The sequence below is a fragment of the Pristiophorus japonicus genome, chromosome 1 (assembly GCF_044704955.1).
Source record: "Pristiophorus japonicus isolate sPriJap1 chromosome 1, sPriJap1.hap1, whole genome shotgun sequence".
Lineage (NCBI taxonomy): Eukaryota > Metazoa > Chordata > Chondrichthyes > Pristiophoridae > Pristiophorus > Pristiophorus japonicus.
Window position 1 is genome coordinate 309,096,893 of NC_091977.1, and position 25,619 is coordinate 309,122,511.

The 25,619-nt window shown below is 47.6% G+C and overlaps 1 protein-coding gene across 6 annotated transcripts in view; it reads left to right on the forward strand.

Annotated features, from left to right (window-relative positions):
• LOC139271888 (enoyl-CoA hydratase EchA19) overlaps positions 1-25,619 on the forward strand; it is an 83,153-nt gene that overhangs the window by 32,781 nt on the left and 24,753 nt on the right. For all 6 annotated transcript variants that reach the window (XM_070888547.1, XM_070888548.1, XM_070888549.1 and 3 more), the window contains 2 exons: positions 13,226-13,370; positions 13,465-13,614. In XM_070888547.1, the coding sequence (XP_070744648.1) occupies positions 13,226-13,370; positions 13,465-13,614 (295 nt within the window). The remainder of the gene's footprint in view (positions 1-13,225; positions 13,371-13,464; positions 13,615-25,619) is intronic.

Consider the following 25,619-nt stretch of genomic DNA (forward strand, 5'->3'; position numbering starts at 1 on the left):
CATCGCTGGCAGTCGCAACCACATAGCTGACATGCTCAGCCGCTCGACACCCGTTTCGGACTCTTGTGCTGACTTGTTCACAGTTGACGACACATGTCACGTCGGTCATCACTCACTATGATTCTTTTCTTTGCCCCAAAATATTTCTCTGGCGCTTACCGCTTTGTCGTAGGACTCCATGTCTTTGTTTTAGCCAAAGGTGCATTGGCCTTCAGTGCAGTGGATAAATATTGCACGGCGGCGAGCTGGTGTTATGTTGTCGCCATCTAACCCACTCGCCATGATGTACGTAGAAAAGCTTTTTATCCATCTCGGCCATGGAATTGGAGGGACCCCAGGTGTGAAGAGGAAAGGCGGGGCGGGCGGTAGGGAGGTTAACTTTATTCATCCTCATCACCAAATCATGTGTACGTAAATAAACAGACTAACTGAAACAGTAGTAAGGTAACTTAAAATGTGTGCTTTATAGCAACTACCAAAATGGTGTCCCAAACCAGCATGAACCAAAATGTTTACAGCAGTGAGTGACTAGCTCCCGCAGGGTCCTAGTGTCTGTCTAGTGTGCTGTGACAGACAGAGTATGAACACAACAATTTTCCTCTCTATATGTTGGAAATGCATGTCGTACCAAACCCTGCGCTCATTAATAACCCTCCACTTTAAAAGGGAACATTTTATGAACTTAAAAGTGAAAAAATAGCATTCAGTTGTAGTAAAAATTGAGCCAAGTCCTGAAATTCTGCAATTTTTGAGTGCAAAATTGGTGTAGTTCCAGAGTTGAGGGTGTAAGTCAGATATGGCAGTGATACACATGTTCTGAAATACATAATGGCCCCGCAAGTTCCGGGTTTCCACATGCGTTGCGCGTGCGCGAAAACCCAGAATTTGCGATCTGTCAAAGTTTATATTGGTAGATCCTTTGAACCAAAATAAAGATCATTTTCGCTGGTGCAGAGTTGGGCTATTTGCCTAACTACTGCCCAGAAAATGGTAAAAGCAAGCATAGGGTCTTCTTTCACCAGCGTAAGGGTTAATATAAATGTTAAATTAAAAAAAAAATTAAAATAAAAAATCATCCACAAACATTTAAAATTAGTTTATTTTGGGCTAGATTAAAATATTAAAAATTATTTTTCAAAATAGTACAGGTTGAACCTCCCTTATCCGGAATTCCCTTATCCAGAACTACCCCTCGTCTAGAACCATTCCCGTCCACTTGGTGGCGCATGCGCACAACTCCGACATGAACAAACTGAAGTCCTTCCTCGCTGCCGACTCCCACAATTGCTGGCCTGACCCCACGATCCACCGCAACTCCCCCCACCGCCCCATGATCTCTCTGCCGCATCCCCAGCTCCAAGTTAGCCAGCCCGATATACCCTTGCTCAGTACCTGTACCATCCAATTTAACGCGACCACTCCTCATCCGGAAAAATCCCTAATCCGGAACAGCCCAGGTCCCGAAGATTCTGGATAAGGGAGATTCAACCTGCATTTTTTATTGTAAATGCTTCATTATAGGACCTTTTAATTAAATGTGAAAATGAGAACATTTAATTTTATTAGAATTGTGTAAATTATTTAATTATTTGTGGATTCCTCATATGCAAATGGGGATTCTGTTCGTAAATAGAACCCACATAAGCTGATAAGGAACCCAACTTTCAGTCACCATTAGAATTTCAGGCCGTTCATTTAATTTATTTTTATATGAAAAGAAAATTCTTATTTCCTATGTTGTTTGCATTCTGTGATCTGCTGTGGGGAGGCTGTGTTAACAAACGATAATTAATCGTTTTAACACTGCGTAAAGCATGTTCTAGATAGAGTACAGTTAAACACAAAAAAACCCTGCAAATGCTTGGAAATCTGAAATAAGCGCAAAATGCTGGAAGTACACAGATCAGCAAGCATCTGAAAAGAGAAAGCGTTTGGTTAATGTTTTGGGTGTAGATCAGAGTTTATGAGAACACTGGCACATTGTTCAACCATATTGGCTCATTTCAGTATTACCTCCAGTGTATTGGAACCAATACCCAAATACATCACCTTTAAAACCCTTTATCTTCAATTCGCTCCATGGCCTTGCTTCTGCTATCATAGAACGATACAACACAGAAGGAGGCATTTCGACCCATTGTCCTGTGCCAACTCTGTGAAAGAGCGATCCAGTTAGTCCCACTCCCCTGCTCTTTACCCATAGCCCTACAATTTTTTTCTTTTTGAGTAGAGATCCAGTTCCTTTTGAAAGTTACTATTGAATCTACTTCCACCACCCTTTCAGGTAATGCACTCAAATCATCATAACCTGCGGCGTAAAAACAATCCTATCTACCCCTGGCTGTTTTTCCAAATTATCCTAAATTTGTGTCCTTTGGTTATCGACTCTCCTGCCAGTGGAAACAGTTTCTCCCTATCAACTCTGTCAACACTCATGATTTTAAACACCTCTATTAAATCTCCTGGTACCATTCTTGTAAATCTCCTCTGCACCCTCTCCAAGGCCTTGACGTCCTTTCTAAATTTAATTAAAATTAGACTCTCTATTCTTCCAACTTTGTACTTGCTGTGAGTGTCCTCTCTTCCTTTGCTCTACTGTCTGTGACAGAGCCTTCAACAACCAGGCTATGCAATCTGGAATTCTTTACCCAAGCCCCTTTGCATTGCTGCCTTTCTTTCCTCGTCAAAAGCCCCTGCAAAATGTACCTCATTGACTGTGCCTTCAAACACTTTCCCTAACTTATATCCCATTCTCTGCTTTGTGTCAGCTGCTTCCTACTGTAAACTACCCTGGATCATTTATGTGAAAGATGCTCCTTAACATTGCCCGACTCCGCCGCTGCCTCAGCTCATTTCCTGCTGAAACCCTCATCCATGCCTTTGTTACCTCGAGACGCAATTATTCCAATGCACTCATAGAAACATAGAAAATAGATGCAGAAGTAGGCCATTCGGCCCTTCGAGCCTGCACCATCATTCAATAAGATCATGGCTGATCATTCACCTCAGTACCCCTTTCCTGCTTTCTCTCCATACCCCTTGATCCTTTAGCCGTAAGGGCCATATCTAACTCCCTCTTGAATATATCCAATGAACTGGCATCAACAACTCTCTGCGGCAGGGAATTCCACAGGTTAACAACTCTCTGAGTGAAGAAGTTTCTCCACATCTCAGTCCGAAATGGTTTACCCCTTATCCTTAGACTGTGACTCCTGGTTCTGGACTTCCCCAACATCGGGAACATTCTTCCTGCATCGAACCTGTCCAGTCCCGTCAGAATTTTATATGTTTCTATGAGATCTGCTCTCATCCTTCTAAACTCCAGTGAATACAGGCCCAGTCGATCCATTCTCTCCTCATATGTCAGTCCTGTCATCCCGGGAATCAGTCTGGTGAACCTTCGCTGCACTCCCTCAATATCAAGAACGTCCTTCCTCAGATTAGGAGACCAAAACTGAACACAATATTCCAGGTGAGGCCTCACTAAGGCCCTGTACAACTGCAGTAAGACCTCCCTGCTCCTATACTCAAATCCCCTAGTTATGAAGGCCAACATACCATTTGCCTTCTTCACCGCCTGCTGTACCTGCATGCCAACTTTCAATGACTGCTGTACCATGACACCCAGGTCTCGTTGCACCTCCCCTTTTCCTAATCTGCCGCCATTCAGATAATATTCTGCCTTCGTGTTTTTGCCACCAAAATGGATAACCTCACATTTATCCACATTATACTGCATCTGCCATGCATTTGCCCACTCACCTAACCTGTCCAAGTCACCCTGCAGCCTTTTAGCGTCCTCCTCACAGCTCACACCGCCACCCAGCTTAGTGTCATCTGCAAACTTGGAGATATTGCACTCAATTCCCTCATCCAAATCATTAATGTACATTGTAAATAGCTGGGGACCCAGCACTGAGCCCTGCGGCACCCCACTAGTCACTGCCTGCCATTCTGAAAAGGACCCGTTTATCCCGACTCTCTTCCTGTCTGCCAACGAGTTCTCTATCCACGTCAATACATTACCCCCAATACCATGTGCTTTAATTTTGCACACCAATCTCTTGTGTGGGATATTGTCAAAAGCCTTTTGAAAGTCCAAACATACCACATCCACCGGTTCTCCCTTGACCACTCTACCAGTTACATCCTCAACAAATTCTAGAAGATTTGTCAAGCAGGATTTCCCTTTCATAAATCCATGCTGACTTGGACCGATCCTGTCACTGCTTTCCAAATGTGCTGCTATTTCATCTTTAATAATTGATTCCAACATTTTCCCCACTACTGATGTCAGGCTAACCAGTCTATAATTACCCGCCTTCTCTCTCCCTCCCTTCTTAAAAAGTGTTGTTACATTAGCTACCCTCCAGTCCATAGGAACCGATCCAGAGTCGATAGGCTGTTGGAAAATGATCACCAATGCATCCACTATTTCTAGGGCTGTTTCCTTAAGTACTCTGGAATGCAGACTATCAGGCCCCGGGGACTTATCGGCCTTCAATCCCATCAATTTCCCTAACACAATTTCCCACCTAATAAGGATTTCCTTCAGTTCCTCCTTCTCACTAGACCCTCGGTCCCTTAGTATTTCCGGAAGGTTATTTGTGTCTTCCTTCGTGAAGACAGAACCAAAGCATTTGTTTAACTGGTCCGCCATTTCTTTGTTCCCCATTATAAATTCACCTGAATCTGACTGCAAGGAACCTACGTTTGCCTTCGCTAATCTTTTTCCTCTTCATATATCTATAGAAGCTTTTGCAGTCAGTTTTTATGTTCCTGGCAAGCTTCCTCTCATACTCTATTTCCCCCTCCTAATTAAACCCTTTGTCCTCCTCTGCTGAATTCTAAATTTCTCCCAGTCTTCAGGTTTGCTGCTTTTTCTGGCCAATTTATATGCCTCTTCCTTGGATTTAACACTATCTTTAATTTCCCTTGTTAGCCACGGTTGAGCCACCTTGCCCGTTTTACTTTTATTCCAGACAGGGATGTACAATTGTTGAAGTTCATCCATGTGATCTTTAAGTGTTTGCCATTGCCTATCTACCGTCAACCCTTTAAGTATCACTCGCCAGTCTTTTCTAGCCAGTTCACGTCTCATGCCATCGAAGTTACCTTTCTTTAAGTTCAGGACCCCAGTTTCTGAATTAACTGTGTCACTCTCTATCTTAATAAAGAATTCTATCATATTATGGTCACTCTTCCCCAAGGGGCCTCGCACAACAAGATTGCTAATTAGTCCTTTCTCATTACACATCACCAAGTCTAGGATGGCCAACCCTCTAGTTGGCTCCTCGACATATTGGTCTAGAAAACCATCCCTAATACACTCCAGGAAATCCTCCTCCACCGCATTGCTACCAGTTTGGTTAGCCCAATCAATTATGTAGATTAAAGTCGCCCATGATAACTGCTGTACCTTTATTGCACGCATCCCTAATTTCTTGTTTGATGCTGTCCCCAACCTCACTACGACAGTTTGGTGTTCTGTACACAACTCCCACTAGCGTTTTCTGCCCTTTGGAATTCCGTAGCTCCACCCATACCGCTTCCACATCATCCAAGCTAATGTCCTTCCTTATTATTGCGTTAATTTCTTCTTTAACCAGCAATGCCACCCCACCTCCTTTTCCTTTCTGTCTATCCTTCCTAAATGTTGAATACCCCTGTTTGTTGAGTTCCCAGCCTTGGTCACCCTGTAGCCATGTCTCCGTGATGCCAATTACATCATATCCGTTAACTGCTATCTGTGCAGTTAATTCGTCCACTTTATTGCGAATGCTCCTCGCATTGAGGCACAGAGCCTTCAGGCTTGTCTTTTTAACACCCTTTGCCCCTTTTAGAATTTTGCTGTAATGTGGCCCTTTTTGCTTTTTGCCTTGGGTTTCTCTGCCCTCCACTTTTACTTTTCCTCTTTCTATCTTTTGCTTCTGCCCCCATTCTACTTTCCTCTGTCTCCCTGCATAGGTTCCCATCCCCTGCCACATTAGTTTAACCCCTCCCCAACAGCACTAGCAAACATTCCCCCTAGGACATTGGTTCCGGTCCTGCCCAAGTGCAGACCGTCCGGTTTGTACTGGTCCCACCTCCCCCAGAACTGGTTCCAATGTCCCAGGAATTTGAATCCCTCCCTTTTGCACCACTCCTCAAGCCACATATTCATTTGAGCTATCCTGCGACTCTTACTCTGACTAGCACGTGGTACTGGTAGCAATCCTGAGATTACTACTTTTGAGGTCCTACTTTTTAATTTAGCTCCTAGCTCCCTAAATTCGTCTTGTAGGACCTCATCCCGTTTTTTAACCTATATCGTAGGTACCTATATGCACCACGACAACTGGCTGTTTACCCTCTCCCTTCAAAATGTCCTGCACCCGCTGCGAGACATTGTTGACCCTTGCACCAGGGAGGCAACATACCATCCTGGAGTCTCGGTTGCGGCTGCAGAAACGTCTGTTTATTCCCCTTACAATTGAATCCCCTATCACTATAGCTCTCCCGCTCTTTTTTTCTGCCCTCCTGTGCAGCAGAACCACCCATGGTGCCATGAACTTGGCTGCTGCTGCTCTGCCCTGATGAGTCATCCCGCTCAACAGTACCCAAAGCAGTGTTTGTGTTTTGCAGGTGGATGACCGCGGGGGACCCCTGCACTACTTTCCTCCTTCTGCTCTTTCTGTTGGTCACCCTTCCCCTATCTGGCTGCATAACCTTTATCTGCGGTAAGACCAACTCACTAAACGTGCAATTCTCATCAACCTCAGCGTCGCGGATGCTCCAGAGTAAATCCACCCACAGCTCCAGTGCCGCAATGCGGTCTGTCAGGTGCTGCAAGTGGATGCACTTCCCGCACATGTAGGTCCTTGACTTCCCACATAGCACAGGAGGAGCATAACACATGTCCGAGCTCTCCTGCCATGACTTAACCCTTCGATTAACTTAATTTGGCAACAATAATGCTGAAGGTTACTTACTGATAAAGAAAAGAAAAAGAAAAACTGCTCGCCAATCACTTACCCCCTTGGTTGTGACGTCACCTTTCGATTTCTTTCTACCTCTTTTTTGCCTTCTCACCCTGCTGCAGCTGCACCGGCTAGCCTCTCCGACGATGAACTCCCGACTCTGTTCCCCGACGTTGGGCCTCTTGTAGGCCTCCTTGATCTCCCCGCTCCGCCTCCGACGACGAACTCCTGTCTGGTTTTAAATCTTCCACCTCCATCAACTTAAGCTTATCCAAAACTCCGCTGCCCATGTCCTAACTTGCACCAAGTCCCGTTCACCCATCACTCCTGTAAGAATCATGAATCTGAAGAAATTGGGAATTATAAAAGAAATAATGGTTTTATAAAAGAAAAACTTGTGCCAGCTGAGAGCTAAGGTCAAGACAGAAAATCAGGCCTTCAAGGTCTGCCTATGGCGATAAGGGATTTAGCACGGAGCCTCAAAGATGAACAAACTGTCTCTTGAAAGGGCAACAGAACATTCTGACAAAGATAAGGAAGAAAATGATCTCATGAGTACCCTTTCCCCAGTGATTGAACAATTGAATGGATAAAAAAAATGATGGCTGCAGGGTATCCTCCGGTCCACCGAAATAAGGTATAAAACAGGCAACCGAGAGAGAGAAACAGACAGACTGAGGATAGAGTTTCCTGGAGGTGGACCACATGCGGGCTTAGGCCTAACACCTTGGTCAAGCTCAAACCTCTGCGGTAGACCAGGGATGGATTAAGGGTGCCTCCAGCTCCGGACAGTACCCCTGCCATGGGCTCCCTACTTCCATTCACATCCTGCAGTAAATGACAGTGAGCAAAGTCACAGGGCACTATACTGAGAATGCATCAGGTCAAGGTTAAGTCAGGTCTACATTTCAGGTTATGTTCGCATTGATATTATGCCGACACTCGTAATATTTTATGATGTTTCCAAACAATCAAACCGATACCTTATTCAAACTCAGTATAAAACAGTAAACAACAATGCTTTAATTTTTTAAAATCCTTACATTTTGAAAGTAAATCGACAATGACAACAATTTAGAACAAGGCAGTGCAATTTTAATGGAAGACCATCATTTGTCATTTGTATTCCATTTTCTCCACAGAGGCAACTACAAGTATAACTACATTGGTCTTTTCCTAGCTTTTTGTCAATTAAATTCGTCAATGATTTTCGAGAAGTCAAGTCCTCTCAGTACTTCGCTCTTGATGCTCATGATTGAAAGACTACAGGTGCAACATCCAGAATCCGGAATTTTGGAATCCGGACACTGGGCCAATCCGAGGTGGGGTCATCCGGAAACCGGAAAATGTTCCGAAATCCGGACTCCCCCGCCTCGCGGCCTGACCTCGCCCCGGCCCTCGGTGGCCCGACCTCGCCCTGGCCCTCGGCGGCCCGACCTCGCCCTGGCCCTCGGCGGCCTGACCTCGCCCTGGCCCTCGGCGGCCTGACTTCGCTCCGGCCCTCGGTGGCCCGACCTCGCCCTGGCCCTCGGCGGCCCGACCTCGCCCTGGCCCTCGGCGGCCTGACCTCGCCCCGGCGCGACTTCGTCCACCCCGACTTCACCCGCCGTGATTTTGCGCGGCCCGACCTCGCCCCGGCCCCCCCGGCTACCCCCACCCTCCTTCCCCCTTACCTCGGTGGGCCGACCTCGCCCCCTTACCTCGGCTGCCCGACCCCACCTACCTCAGCCCAAGCAAAGACGTTCCAAAATCCGGAACGGTCTCGGACCCAAGGTTTCCGGGTTTCAGACGCTCAACCTGTATTAAGTCGATCTTGTCCCATTCGGTTCTGACCTCATTCTTGATGCGTTTAGTTTCGAGAAGGACCGCTCACTACTGCAATTTAATACCATCATCGACGGATCTATCCGCAGAGCTATTTCAATGTTAGAAAAGATTTGGGTGAGGGCGTGTGTATGGAGGAATTGGTACATTCTCAGCTCTGCTGACTTAGTTTGTTTGTCACAAATTGAGGTTTGAAGCTCTGTTGAGGATGCCACCAAGCTAGAAGACTGGATGAATTCACTTTCAATCATAGGTTCCAGATCTTTGGGATAGGAGCGGGCAAGATTTACTGTGGCTTGCTTGATCTCATGAGTCGAGAGAGTGGCTCGCTTGGACAGGAATCCAAACTTACAGTTGATTTCCTTGTATACTTCAAGGCGGTGTTTCAAGGTTCTGATTCATTGATCAATGATGACAAGGAACACCAGTTTTGAATTTCTCCTTGGGTGACAGCACAGTGTTTTCAGCATCCCCATCGTCATAGCGGCGGTTGCATACCCGGACGCGTCTCTGAGCTGAATTGTACTCGTTGTGGCCACACAGTTTAATCCCTAGGTCTTCGCAATCCTCAAACTCTGTCCGCTGGGCCTTGACAAAATCGTCAAGGAACTCGAGTAAGTTCAGCATGACATTCAGATTCAAGCCGATCTCTTGAAGTGAGAGATTGGTCAGATGAAAGCGCTTCAAGACTGTGCTCCAAATAACAATAATAGCTGAATCCAGTTCACCCAGTTTGTCAAGGATCAACTGAGCTTCATTTCAGCATTCAACTTTTTGTCAGTTGCCAGGGATTCCAACACTTCGCATATGGGAGTGTAACCTTTGAGCAGGGCTGACACTGCTTCATACCTTGCTGACCATCGAGTAGCAGAAAGCTGTTTGATCACAAACGGCCCTAAAAGCTTTAGTTTTTCATAAAGCAGTCGCCAGCGATACGTCGATCCAGAGAGAAAAGTGCTTTTGTACATTGTCAAAAAATCTGATGATTACTGGGCTGCATTCGGCACTGTTTTTCCCCACAAGGTTGAGTGAGTGCGCTGCGCATGGTATAAACGTCGCATATGGGCATTACTTTTTGATAGTTTGGACACCAATGTATTTCCCACTCATATTTGAAGCATTATCATAAGATTGTCCGTGACAATTTTGTATGTCGATCCTGTTCTCATCCAGAAAGGCCAGTATTATTTCTGCTATTTCTTGTCCAGTATGACCGATTATCGGCAAGAACTTTAGGAACCTTTCCTCAGGACCAGTCGGTAGAAAATAGCGGAGAACAAGTGTCAGCTGATCTGAGTGTGTGACATCTGGCGTTGAATCAATATTGAATAGAACTTCGCTGATTTCAATTCCTGGATAATCGTCTCAAGTACTTTGCCACCCAACAGACTAATCAGTTTTTCACAAGTGGTGGAAGACAAGTATGAAGTATGCCCCTTGCCTTTGTTGGCGAACCACTTGATGTGTTCAGCAAGAAATGCATCGTAGTTTGCGAGAACCTCCAGCACACCCAGATAATTACAGTTACTTAGAGACCTAATGATTTTGTCTCTGCCTCGCAATGAAAGACCTCGTTCACAGAAACGTTATCACACAGACAACCTGCTCTAGCACCGTGCACCAGTACTGCCATTCATTTTCAAACTGGATATGACCGACCATCCACACAACGAGTGCCTGCTTGTCTAGTGCACATTACTACCATGTCTTCTCTATGCTGGTGGCTGTTTTCGTGAGATGAAATCCTCTCATCTCCATGCTTCCAGTCATTAAACCCCTGAGTAAAGTGGCTACTTGTTCGTGCTGTGACCTTGCAAGCAAAATAGTATACTCTACCGTTTGAAGGTGAATAACAGAACCACGTTTGCTCCACACATTCCCCTGTCAGTGGGTGCACACGTGCGAAGAAGGACTTCGAGCAGTATCATGCCTCGTCCTCCTGGACCTGTCTGCAGCCTTTGACACGGTTGACCACTCCATCCTTCTCCAACGCCTCTCCACCATCGTCCAGCTGGGTGGGACTGCACTTGCCTGCTTCCATTCTCCTCTATCTAATTGTAGCCAGAACATCTCTTGCAATGGCTTCTCTTCCCACTCCTGCATCATTCCCTCTAGTGTCCCCCAAGGGTCTATAGTTGGCCCCCTCTTATTTCTCATATGCTGCCCCTTGGCGATATCATCTGAAAACACGAGTCAGATTCCACATGTACTCTGATGACACCCAGCTCTACCTCTCCACCACTTCTCTCGACCTCTCCATGGTCTCTAAATTGTCAGACTGCTTGTCCGCCATCCAGTACTGGGTGAGCAGAAATTTTCTCTAACTATTGGGAAGACCGAAGCCATTGTCTTTGGTCCCTGCCACAAACTATGTTTCCTAGCCACTGACTCCATCCCTCTCCCTAGCATTTATCTGAGGCTGAACCAGAATGTTCGCAGCCTAGGCGTCATATTTGACCCTGAAATGAGTTCTCGGCCACATATCCATGGCATAACTAAAACTGCCTATTTCCACCTCCGTAACATTGCCCATCTCTGCCCCTGCTTCAGTTCTTCTGCTGCTGAAACCCTCATCCATGCCTTTGTTAGCTCTAGACTTGACTACTGGCTGGCCTCCCACATTCTACCCTACGTAAACTTGAGGTCATCCAAAACTCAGCAGCCCATATTCTAACTCGCACCAAGTGTGCTCGCCCACCTACATTGGCTTCCAGTTAAACAACGCCTCGACTTCAAAATTCTCGCCCTTGTTTACAAATCCCTCCATGGCCTTGCCCCTCCCTATCTCTGTAATCTATTTCAGCCTCACAACCCCACGAGATGTCTGCGCTTCTCAAATTCTGCCCTCTTGAGCATCCCTGATTATAACTGCTCAACCATCGGTGGCCATGCCTTCAGCTGCCTGGGCCCTAAGCTCTGGAATTCCCCCCTAAACCTCTCCGCTTCTCTACCTCTCTTTCCTTCTTTAAGACATTCTTTAAAACCTACTTCTTTAACCAAGCTTTTGGTCATCTGCCATAATTTCTTATATGGCTCAGTGTCAAATTTATCTGTTTTGTTTTATAACACTGTTGTGAAGCACCTTGGGACATTTTACGACCTTATAGGTGCTATATAAATAAAATTAGTTGTATCGGCGACATCCTTCCTTGGCATGAATCATGCCGGAGTTTTGGAAGTCTTTATCACAGTTTCGGCAGTCCTCACTACCTTTTGCAATCCAATGGCTTTGCATGTCTTCTGAGATATTGTCTCCCCATAGCCCAATGTCACTCGTAAGTTGCGCCTCTTTCAGCTCAACTTTCTGGACTTGGAGCTCCAACTCGGCCAACTCCAGGTCCGGTGCCACTAGTGGTTCCGTTGTTGAAGTTGACTGCACAGCGTCGTCTTGTTGCCTGGCCTTCAACGTCATGATTGAGTTTTTAGTTGGAAAAAATGATCTGGTGTAAGCAGTTTAGTTACTTCTCATCTCTTTTGCTCCTCGCGTAGCTGGTGCTCTTTCCTTTTTTTGCCCCTGATTTGTGTGTAGAATGCATCTCTAGAAAAAGAACATCTAGAGTCTGTTTACATCAAGTGGAGAATAACATGCACCTGAGCCCTCACGGCTTCACTCTGCTCTTGCTACGTCGCTTATGTCAATACTGTTTACCCTTACCCTTAATCCGACCCTGGATGGGCCCCACTCTAGGCTTGGGCCCCGGCGACTACCCTATCTGCCCCCCCCCCCTTAATCTGTTCCTGGGTGGACCCCCCATCACCACTTCCAGCTCGTGATCTGTTCAGAGACAACTGTTCTACCTCAACATTCATCTGTTCCGTTCCTGGGCAGTCGATCATTCTCATCTGTCACTGGTTGTATGTCTACCATATCTATCTTAATCACGTGTTGTATCTGATTATGCTTATAACTACCGCTCTTTAATAAAATATCGATATTCATGATTTCTTACACCCCTGTGCTCGCTGATCTCCATTGGCTCTTGGTTGAGCAAGGCCTTGATTTTAAAATTAAATCATTGTTTTTGAATCCCTTCATGGCCTCGCTCTTCCCTATGTATGTAATCTCCTCCAGCCCCACAACCCACCAAGATCTCTACGCTCGCATCTCCGACTTTAATTGCGCCCCCATTAGCGGCCATGCCTTCAGCAACCAAGGCCTGAAGCTCTGGAATTACCTCTCTCTCCTCCTTTAAGACACTCCTTAAAACCTACCTCATCTGTTCTAATATGTCCTTGTGTGGCTCGGTGTCAAATTTTCTTTGATAACCCTCCTGCGAAGTGTCTTGAGATGTTTTACTATGTTAAAAGTGCTATATAAATGCAAGTTGTTGCTATATAAATGCAAATGTTTGTACACGAAGCACTTTAAATGTTTACAGACCTGCTGTGTATTTCCGGAATTTCATTTTTTATTCCAGATATAAACATTTTGCTCCTGACAGGGCCCATCCCGATTGCAGTTTTCAAAACCAGTGATTGCTGCAATGAGTGGATATGCAGTAGCTGGAGGCCTAGAGCTCTCTTTGTTGGCTGACTTGCGTATAATGGAACAAAGTGCTATCATGGGAGTGTTCTGCAGACGTTTTGGTAAGTTTGTAAGCTGAGCAGAAGCCAGTAACTTGTAACATTCACAGTAGTGCAGTAGCAAGTATAAAATACCATCTGTATTTCCCTCCCCCAGGTGTTCCACTGATTGATGGAGGTACAGTAAGGCTACCAAAGCTAATTGGGTTATCCAGGGCACTGGACCTTATTTTGACTGGACGTTCTATTGGTGCACAAGAAGCTTATGAATTTGGGCTTGTCAATCGAGTTGTCCCAGATGGTCAAGGTTTGTACGGCCCTTTATTTTAAAAGGGAAATGATCTAGTTGCATTCAGCTAATATTCTAGGTCACTGGTATCATTGCATCTCATTTTTAAGAAAAAAATAAGCAGTCATTGTTGTGTATGAATAATGAGTCTGACTGGATACTGTGAGCTCAAAGTAAAGTGTGACCTCAGTCTTTTATTGCAGTTTTCCAGAGTGCCTCTCCAGCCTGTGAGACCTCCTTGTACCTGTGCTCCCAAGGGATTCTGGGGTCCCTTGGGATTCCGGGGGTGAGCCCTCTGGTGGCTACACAAGGTATTTACAGGTTTACATATATAACAACACTCACCCGCCAAAGTCAATAGTGTAACTATTTACAAGGTGAGTCGATCTGGGGCCTTTCTTTCCCTGGTTGATCGTCTCGGTGTAAGTGCTGGTTTTGGTGAATTGTTTGTTGGGCCCTCGCTGGGCTGCAGTGCAGCTAGCCTTGCTGGGCTGCCTAGTGTGGTGAGTCCTGCTGGGCTGCTGCAGGTGATGGGTTCTGCTTCCTGGTCAACCGCGGCTCGGTTGCCACTGGTGTGTATATTGGGGGGTCATAGGGTCCAATGTGGGTTGCTCTGGATAGTCTGTGAATCTGAGTTTGATTTGGTCCAAGTGTTTCCGGTGGATGAGTTCATTTGAAAGTTTGACCCGAAACACCCTGCTCCCCTCTTTGGCGACAACAGTGCCGGGAAGGCACTTGGGACCTTGTTCATAGTTCAACACAAATACAGGATCATTGATTTCAATTTTGCATGATACATTTGCGCTATCATGATATGTACTTTGTTGAAGCCGCCTGCTCTCTACCTGTTCATGTAGATCAGGGTGGACTAACGAGAGCCTTGTCTTAAGTGCCCTTTTCATGAGCAGTTCAGCGGGTGGAATCCCAGTGAGCGAGTGGAGTCTCGTGCGGTAGCTAAGCAGGACTCTGGGTAGGCAAGTCTGCAGTGAGCCTTCAGTTACCCTCCTCAAGCTCTGCTTGATGGTTTGCACTGCTCTCTCTGTCTGACCATTGGATGCTGGTTTGAACGGGGCAGATGTAACATGTTTGATCCCATTACGGGTCATGAACTCTTTGAACTCGGCACTGGTGAAACATGGTCAGTTGTCCCTCACAAGGACATCAGGCAGGCCGTGTGTGGCAAACATGGCCCGCAGGCTTTCAATGGTGGCAGCGGACGTGCTTGCTGACATTATCTCACATTCAATCCATTTGGAGTATGCATCTACAACCACTAGGAACATTTTATCCAAAAACGGGCCTGCATAGTCGACGTGGACCCTAGACCACGGTTTGGAGGGCTAAGACCATAAACTTAGTGGCGCCTCCCTGGGTGCATTGCTTAAATGCGAGCATGTGTTACATTTGTGCACGCAGGACTCTTAAGTTCGCATCGATACCGGGCCACCACACGTGGGATCTGGCTGTCGATTTCATCATCACAATGCCTGAGTGGGTACTGTGGAGATCACTGATGAAAGTGCCCCTGCCCTTCTTGGGGACCACTACCCGATTACCCCACAGAAGGCAGTCTGCCTATACAGACATTTCATCTTTATGCCGCTGGTACGGCTTTACCTCTTCCTGCATTTCCACTGGGACACTGGACCAGCTCCTGTGAAGCACACAATTTTTTACTAGGGACAGTAAGGGGTCCTGGCTCATCCAGGTTCTAATCTGTCGGGCGGTAACAGGTGATTGCTCATTCTCGAATGCTTCCATTACCATAACTAAATCTGCGGGCTGTGCCATCTCCACCCCCATGGTGGGCAATGGCAGCCTACTGTGAGCATTGGCACAGTTTTCTGTGCCTGGCCTGTGGTAAATGGCATAGTTGTATGCGGACAACGTGAGCGCCCATCTCTGGATGCGGGCCGATGCATTCGTATTTATCCCTTTACTCTCGGAAAAAAGGCTTATGGTCAGTTTCCAGTTCAAATTTGAGCCCAAACAGATATTGATGCATTTTCTTTACCCCATAAACACACGCTAACGCTTCTTTTTCAATCATGCTGTAGGCTCTCTCAGCCTTAGACAGAGTTCTGGATGCATAAGCAACCGGTTGCAATTTCCCAGATTCATTACCTTGTTGCAATACCTTGGCCCCATACAACGACGCATCACATGCTAGTACCAAACGCTTACATGGATCATACAACACAAGCAATTTGTTTGAGCAGAACAATTTTCTAGCTTTTACAAAGGCATTTTCTTAGCTTTTACCCCATACCCATTCGTCCCCTTTACGCAGTAAGACATGCAGTGGTTCTAACAATGTGCTGAGACCCGGTAAGAAGTTACCAAAGTAGTTCAGGAGTCCTGTAAACGACCGCAGCTCCGTCACATTCTGTGGCCTCGGTGCATTCTCGATTGCCTCCGTCTTCGAATCGGTGGGCCTGATGCCGGCCACCGCGATTCTCCTCGCCAGGAACTCCACTTCGAGCGTTTCAACCTGAGCCCCACGCGGTTGAGTCGACTGAGAACTTCCTCCAGTTTCTGCAGGTGCTCAACTGTGTCTCTGCCTGTAACCGAGATGTCGTCCTGAAAAACCACTGTGCGCGGGACCGACTTCAGTAAGCTTTCCATGTTTCTCTGGAATATCGCCGCGGCTGATCGAATCCCAAACGGGCATCTGTTTTAAATGAAGTGACCTTTGTGCGTGTTGATACAGGTGAGGCGCTTCGATGATTCCTCCAGTTCCTGCGTCATGTAGGCCGAGGTCAAGTCCAGCTTCGTGAATGTCTTTCCTCCCGCCAGTGTCGCAAAAAGATCGTCTGCCTTTGGTAGTAGATATTGATCCTGCAGGGAGAAACGATTGATAGTTACTTTGTAATCACCACAGATTCTGATGGTGCCGTCTCCCTTGAGGACTGGAACAATCGGATTGACCCACTCATTGAATTCGATCGGCGAAATGATGTCTTCTTGTTGCAGCCGGTCCAGCTCTATCTCCACCCTCTCTCATCATGTACGGTACTGCTCTCGCCTTGTGATGGCTGGGTCGCGCCCCCGGAATTAGGTGGATCTGCATTTTTGCTCCTTGGAACTTCCTGATGCCTGGTTCGAACAGCGAGGGGAACTTTTTTAAGACCTGGGCAAACGAAGTGTCGTCAACGGACGAGAGCGCTCGGATGTTGTCCCAGTTCCAGCGTATCTTTTCCAACTAGCTCCTGCTGAGCAGCGTGGGACTATCGCCCGGTACCACCCAGAGTGGTAGCTTGTGCACCGCTCCATCATAGGAGACCTTTACAGTAGCACTGACGATTACGGGAATCAGTTCCTTTGTGTAAGTTCTCAGTTTAGTGCAAATGGGGGTCAGGACTAGCCTTCAGGCCTTGTTGCACCACAATTTATCGAAAGTTCTTTGCTCATAATGGACTGGCTTGTGCCCGTGTCCAGCTCCATTGACACCAGGAGTCCATTTAATTCAACCTTCAGCGTTATCAGGGGACACTTTGTGGTAAATGTTGTATATGTATACTTGTATTTACTCTGTACAGCCACCAGGGGGCTCAGCCCCTGGAGTCCCAAGGGATCCCATAATTCCATGGAAGCACAGGTATTTAAGGAGGCTTCACAGGTTGGAGAGACACTCTGGAGACCTGCAATAAAAGACCATGGTCACACTTTACTTTGAGCTCATAATGTTCAATCTGACTCTTTCTCCATACACAACAACTGGCGACACGATACAGATAGTGAACCCAAAGATACAGACAACAGTGGGCATCCTGGAGAAATTTTCGGAGGGAGATAATTGGGAAACTTTTGCAGAGCGACTCGACCAATACTTCATGGCCAACGAGCTAGATGGGGAAGAGAGCGCTGCCAAACAAAGAGCGATCCTCCTCACCATCTGTGGGGCATCAACGTATGGCCTCATGAAGAATCTGCTCACTCCAGCGAAACCCACGGAGAAATCGTCCGACGACTTGTGCACACTCGTCCGAGAGCATTTGAACCCGAAGGAAAGCGTTCTGATGGTGAGGTACCGGTTCTACACCTACAAAAGGTCTGAAGGCCAGGTGGTGGCGAGTTATGTTGCCGAGCTAAGACGCCTTGCAGGACATTGCGAATTTGAAGGACATTTCGAGCACACGCTCAGACTTTTTCGTCCTTGGCATTAGCCATGAAACCATACTTCGCAAACTTTTGACTGTAGAGACCCCAACCTTGAGTAAGGCCAAAGCGATAGCCCAGGCGTTCATTGCCACCAGTTTCAATACGAAGCAAATCTCTCAGCACACAAGTGTTGCTACCAGTACTGTGAACAAAGTGATGATGTTTTCGAATCGTGACGTACAGGGAAGGTCACACTTACCTGCAGCTGCACGTCTGCAGATGACTGAGTCCACCATCAAGGGTGATGAATGCAAGGCCATTAACACCTTGTTAGCGCTGATGGGGTGATCATCGGTTCCATTCATGCCGGTTCAAAGAGTACGTTTGCAAGGGCTGTGGAACAATGGTGCGAGCCAGTTCATCATGGGAAAAAAGACTTTCGAAAGGTTGAGGTGCAACAAGGCCTCAAGGCCAGTCTTAACTCCAGTTCGCACGAAACTAAGAACTTACACAAAAAAACTGATTCCTGTAATCGGCAGTGCTACCATAAAGGTCTCCTACAATGGAGCGGTGCACAAGCTACCACTCTGGGTGGTACCGGGCGATGGTCCCACGCTGCTCAGCAGGAGCTGGCTGGGAAAGATACACTGGAACTGGGAATGACGTCCGAGCGCTATTGCCCGCTGACGACACTTCGTGTACCCAGGTCTTAAACAAATTTCCTTCGCTGTTCGAACTAGGCATCGGGAAATTCCAAAGAGCAAAAGTGCAGATCCACTTAATTCCGGGGGCACGGCCCATCCATCACAAGGCGAGAGCAGTACCTTACATGATGAGAGAAAGGGTAGAGATCGAGCTAGACCGGCTGCAAAGAGAGGGCATCATTTCACTGATCGAGTTCAGCGAGTGGGCCAGTCCTATCGTCCCTGTCCTCAAGGGAGACGGCACTGTCAGAATCTGTGGCGATTACAAAGTAACTGTCAATCGTTTCGCCCTACAGGACCAATACCCATTACCAAAAGCCGACGACCTCTTTGCAACGCTGGCAGGAGAAAAGACGTTCACGAAACTGGATCTGGCTTCGGCCTACATGGCGCAGGAACTGGAGAAATCATCGAAGGCTCTCGCCTGCATCAACACGCACAAAAGCCTTTTTGTTTATAACAGATGCCCATTTTGAATCCGATCAGCGGTGGCGATATTCCAGAGAAACATGGAAAGCTTACTGAAGTCGGTCCCACATACCGAGGTCTTCCAGGACGACATCTTGGTCACAAGTCGGAACACAGTCGAGCACCTGCAGAACCTGGAGGAGGTTCTTAGTCGACTCAACCGTGTGGGGCCCAGGTTAAAACGCTCGAAGTGCGTTTTCCTGGCACCTGAAGTGGAGTTCTTGGGAAGGAGGATTGCGGCGGACGGCATCAGGCCCACCAACGCGAAGCCGGAGGCAATGGAGAACGCACTGAGGCCACAGAACGTGACGGAGTGCGGTCGTTTCTGGGCCTCCTGAACTACTTTGGTAACTTCTGATCGGGTCTCAGCACACTGCTAGACTCCCTACATGTCTTACTACGAAAAGGGGGTGAACGGGTTTGGGGCAAAAGCCAAGAAAATGCCTTGGTAAAAGCGAGAAAATTGTTATGCTCAAACAAATTGCTTGTGTTGTATGATCCATGTAAGCGTTTGGTATAAGCATGTGATGCATCGTCATATGGCGTCGGGTGTATATTGCAACAAGCTAATGATTTTGGGAAACTGCAACCGGTTGCTTATGCATCCAGGAGTCTGTCTAAGGCTGAGAGAGCCTACAACATGATTGTAAAAGAAGCGTTAGCGTGTGTCTATGGGATAAAGAAAATGCATCAATACCTGTTTGGGCTAAAATTCGAATTGGAAACTGACCATAAGCCACTTATATCCCTGTCCTCCGAGAGTAAAGGGATAAATACCAACACATCAGCCCGCATCCAGAGATGGGCGCTCATCCGCATACAACTACGCCATCCGCCACAGGCCAGGCACAGAAAACTGCGCCGAGGCTCTCAGTACGCTGCCATTGCCCACCACGGGTGTGGAAATAGCGCAGCCCGCAGATCTAGCCATGGTTATGGAAGCATTTGAGAGTGAGCAATCACCCGTCACTGCCCTGCAGATCAAAACCTGGACAACCCAGGACCCCTTATTATCTCTAGTCAAAAGCTGTGTGCTTCACGGGAGCTGGTCCAGTGTCCCAGTGGAAATGCAGGAAGAGATAAAGCTGTTCCAGCGGCGCAAAGGTAAAATGTCTATACAGGCAGACTGCCTTCTGTGAGTCAGTCGAGTAGTAGTCCCCAAGAAGGGCAGAGACACCTTCATCAGTGACCTCCACAGTACCCACCCAGGCTTCGTAATGATGAAAGCGATAGCCAGATCCCATGTGTTGTGGCCCGGTATCGATGCGGACTTAGAGTCCTGCATTCACAGATGTAATACATGCTCGCAGTTAAGCAATGTACCCAGGAAGGCGCCGCTAGGTTTATGGTCTTGTCCCTCCAAACCATGGTCTAGGGTACACTTCGACTATGCAGACCCGTTCTTGGGTAAAATGTTCCTTGTGGTTGTAGACGCGTACGCCAAGTGGATTGAATGTGAGATAATGTCGGCTAGCACTTCCGCTGCCATTACTGAAAGCCTGCGGGCCATGTTTGCCATACACGTCTTACCCAATGTCCTGGTGAGCGACAACGGGCCATGTTTTACCAGTGCTGAGTTCAAAGAATTCATGACCCGTAATGGGTCACATCTGCCCCGTTTAAACCAGCATCCAATGGTCAGACAGAGAGAGCAGTGCAAACCATCAAGCAAGGCTTGAAGAGGGTAACTGCAGACTCACCTATCCCGAGTCCTGCTTAGCTACCGCACGAGACCCCACTCACTCACTGAGATCCCACCTGCTGAACTGCTCATGAAAAGAGCACTTAAGCCAAGGCTCTCGTTAGTTCACCCTGATCTGCATGAACAGGTAGAGAGCAGGCAGCTTCAACAAAGTGCATACCATGATAGCGCAAATGTGTCACGCGAGATTGAAATCAATGATCCTGTATTTGTATTAAATTATGGACAAGGTCACAAGTGGCTTCCCGGCACTGTCGCGGCTAAAGAGGGGAGCAGGGTGTTTTGGGTCAAACTTTCAAATGGACTCATTCACCGGAAACACTTGGACCAAATCAAACTCAGATTCACGGACTATCCTGAGCAACCCACCTTGGACCCTACCTTTTTTGATCCCCCAACCACGGTTGACCACGAAGCAGAACCTATCATCCACAGCAGCCCTGCAGGGCCCAACACACCAGGCAGTCCAGCAAGGCCAGCTGCACAGCAGCCCAGCGAGGGCCCAACAAATGATTCAACAACACCAGCTTTCACACCAAGACGATCAACCAGGGCAAGAAGGCCCCAGATCGACTCACATTGTAAATAGTTACACTATCGCCTCTGGGGAGGGGAGGGGGAAGTGTTGTTATATATGTGGACTTATATTTACTCTGTACAGCCACCAGAGGACTCATCCCCTGGAGTCCCAAGGGGTCCCATAATCCCTTGGGAGCACAGGTATTTAAGGAGGCTTCACAGGTTGGAGAGGCACTCTGGAGACCTGAAATAAAAGACTAAGGCCACACTTTACTTTGAGCTCACAATGCAGGGTTTGCAGCTCGCCTGCACATACGTTGGAGGTGTCCCATTGTTCCACAGCCCTTGCAAACGTACCCTTTGAAGCGGCATGAATGGAAACGATGGTCACCCCCGCAGCGCCAACAAGGTGTTAATGGCCTTGCATTCATCACCCTTGATGGTGGACTCTGAAACATCTGCAGACGTGCAGCTGCAGGCATGTCGGGCCTGCACTGTACGTTGCGATTTGAAAACAACATCACTTTGTTCACAGTACTTGTAGCAGTACTCGTGTGCTGAGAGATTTGCTTAGTATTGTCACTGGTGGCAATGAACGCCTGGGCTATCGCTATGGCTTTACTCAAGGTTGGAGTCTTTACAGTCAAAAGTTTGCAAAGTATCACTTCATGGCCAATGCCAAGTACGAAGAAGTCCCTGATCATTTGCTCCAAATGTCCTTCAAATTCGCAATGTCCTGCAAGGCGTCTCAGCTCGGCGACATAGCTCGCCACTTCCTGGCCTTCAGACCTTCTGTAGGTTTAGAACCGGCACCTCGCCATCAGAACACTTTCCTTTGGGTTCAGATTCTCCCGGACCAGTGTGCACAAATCATCGTACGATTTCTCTGTGGGTTTCGCTGGAGCAAGCAGATTTTTCGTGAGGCCATATGTTGGTGCCCCGCAGACGGTGAGGAGGATCGCCCTTCGTTTTGCAGCGTTCGCTTCTCCTTCCAGCTCATTGGCCACGAAGTATTGGTCGAGTCACTCCACAAAGGTTTCCCAATCATCTCCCTCTGAAAATTTCTCCAGAATGCCCACTGCTCTCTGCATTGTTGGGTTCGTCATCTGTATCTTGTCGCCAGTTGTTGTGTATGAATAAAAAATCTGACCAGATACCGTGAGCTCAAAGTAAAGTGTGACCTTAGTCTTTTATTGCAGGTCTCCAGAGTGCCTCTCCAGCCTGTGAGGTCTCCTTAAGTACCTGTGCTCCCAAGGGATTGTGGAGTCTCTTGGGACTCCAGGGGGTAAGCCCCTCTGATGGCTATACAAGGTATTTACAGGTTTACATATAAAACAGTCATACCCATGTTAAATTGTATTGGGGAGGAGAAAAAGACTTGAATGAATGCCATTCAAACTGTAAAGTTGAAACACTATCCAGTGCTATCTCTAAGGGCTAGACTTTCGACACATCATCACCCATTTAGCGCCCATGTAAGCGCTGAGATGCAGGCTATCGTCCATATTTGCTGAAAAGTGGAAACTAGCACTCGATTATAGCCCATTTATCACCGGCGCAACTTTCGGCATACATGAATAGGCTGCATCGGCCGACCTATTTAAAAAAAATATGACGTCATCCTCGTGCAAGGCCACGAATAGTGTTTATAATGGAAACTGATTTGTCCTTACTATACAGTATAAATGCACATGAGACCCATACTTGAGAGAAGGTCACTCTGTGACCAGTCACCTTTATTACCAAGACCTCAAGTGATGAAGGTGGGTGAAGCTTCCCCTTTTATACCTGAAAGTCCAGGTTAGGAGTGTCTCCCACAAGTTCGCCCCTTGTGGTCAATGTTCTCAAGGTGTACAACTTGGGTCAGCTGAGACATGGGTTACAATGATAGTTGAATACATGACATCACCTCCCCCCACAAAGTCTTATTGGGATGACAGATTAAGTCTCTCTGGTGGTTTACGCTCCCTTGTAGAGCGCCTGCGTTGGGGCTCCGGTTGTTGGGTGCTGGCCTGAGTGTCTGCTGTTTGCGGTGCCTCAGGCCTGCCCGGGACTGTCCACAGTGACTGGGCTCTCCTCCACTTGGTTCCAGTGTTCGGTCACCTGTGCTGGAGTAAACTCTACGTCGTGTTCTTCCTCTGCTTCTTCTATGGGATTGCTGAACCTCCTTTTAGTTTGATCCACGTGTTTGCGGCAGATTTGTCCATTGGTAAGTTTAACAACCAAAACCCTATTCCCCTCTTTGGCAATTACAGTGCCTACAAGCTATTTGGGCCCTGCAGCGTAATTAAGGACAAAAACAGGGTCATTGACATCAATACATCGCGCCCTCGCATTCCTGTCATGATAGTCACATTGTGACTGACGCCTGCTCGCAACAATTTCTTTCATAGTCGGGTGTATAAAGGATAACCTGGTTTTGAGCGTCCTTTTCATTAGCAGCTCTGCGGGTGGAACCCCTGTGAGCGAGTGTGGTCGGGATCTATTGGCCAACAGGAGGCGTGATAAGCGGCTTTGTAGGGAACCCCCTTGGATTCTGAGCATCCCCTGTTTGATTATCTGCACTGCTCGTTCCGCCTGGCCGTTTGAGGCCGGCTTGAACGGTGCCGTTCTGACATGGTTGATTCCATTGCCTGCCATGAAGTCCTGGAATTCAGTGCTTGTGAAGCGCGGGCCATTGTCGCTGACCAAGACATCCGGTAGACCATGGGTGGCAAACGTAACCCGTAAACTTTCTACCGTGGCAGAGGATGTGCTAGAATGGCACACTCAATCCATTTGGAGTAGGCATCTACTACAACCAAAAACACTTTTCCCATGAAAGGACCTGCATAATCCACATGGATGCATGACCATGGCTTGGCGGGCCAGGACCAGGGGCTAAGGGAGGCTTCCCTAGGTGCGTTGCCCAGCTGAGCACACATGTTGCACCTGTGAACACAAGTTCCAGGTCTGCATCTATCCCTGGCCACCAAACGTGTGACCTGGCAATTGGGTTCATCATAACAATGCTCATTGTGAAGTTCTCTGATAAACACTTCTCTGACCATCTGGGGCATGACTACTCGGTTTCCCCACAGTAGGCAATCAGCCTGAATCGAGAGTTCATCCTTGCGCCTATGAAACGGTTTAAATTCCTCAGGGCATGCCCAGTACGTGGCTGCCCAGTCCCCATTCAGGACACATTTCTTAACTAAAGACAGTAGCGGGTCTTTATTTGTCCAGACTTTCATCTGACGGGCCTTTAATCTGATGAGCCTTCCCTTTCGAAAGCTTCAACAGCCATGACCATCTCAGCATCATGCTCGGTTGCACCCTCAGTGGTGGCTCGTGGTAGCCTGCTGAGTGCATCGGCGCAGTTTTCAGTGCCCGGTCTGTGCCGAATTGTGTAGTCATAGGCGGCTAACGTGAGTGCCCACCTCTGTATGTGGGCCGATGCATTCACATTTATGGCCTTGTTGTGGGCCAAAAGGGGCGTTAGGGGTTTGTGATCTGTCTCCAGCTCAAATTTCTTGCCAAACAGGTATCGGTGCATTTTTTTTACTGCATATACATATACTAGCGCTTCCTTTTCTACCATCCCGTAGCCCTTTTCTGCCTGGGACAGATTTCTGGAGGCATAAGCTACCGGCTGTAACTTACCATTGGCATTCACATGCTGCAACACACACCCGACCCCATAGGACGACGCATCGCACGTTAAAACAAGTTTCTTACACAGGTCATATAACGTTAACAGTTTGTTGGAGCATTAACAAATTGCGTGCTCTATCAAAAGCCCTTTCCTGGCTGTCCCCCCAGACCCATTCATGGCCTTTGCGTAGGAGCACGTGTAGCATCTCTAACAGCGTGCTCAATTTGGGAAGAAAGTTACCAAAATAGTTCAGGAGCCCCAGGAACAAATGCAGTTCCGTCGTGTTACGGGGTCTGGGTGCTCTCTGGATCGCTTCCATTTTGGCCACAGTCAGTCTGATCCCGTCTGCTGCTATTCTCCTCCCCAGGAATTCTACCTCTGGAGCTAAGAAGACGCACTTCGCCTTTTTCAATCGCAGCCCTACCCGGTCCAGTCTGCGTTGCACCTCCTCCAGGTTATGGAGGTGTTCTCCGTATCGCGACCCGTGATGAGGATGCCGTCTTGAAAAATCACTGTCCTTGGAATCGACTTGAGGAGGCTTTCCATATTTCGCTGAAAGATCGCGGCAGCCGAACGAATTCCGAACGGACCTCTGTTATACTCAAACAATTCCTTGTGTATCGTGATGGTGGTCAGCTTCTTCGACTCATTCGCCAGCTCCTGGGTCATGTAAGCTGAGGTCAGGTCTAATTTTGAAAAAAGTTTGCCACCGGATAGCGTCGCAAAGAGGTCCTCCGCTCTCGGTAGCGGGTACTGGTCTTGAAGTGACACCCGATTGATGGTGGCCTTGTAATCGCCACATATCCTGACCGACTCATCCGCCTTACCGTCACGATCGGGCTCGCCCAGTCACTGAATTCGACTGGCGAGATGATGCCTTCCCTCAGCAGGCGGT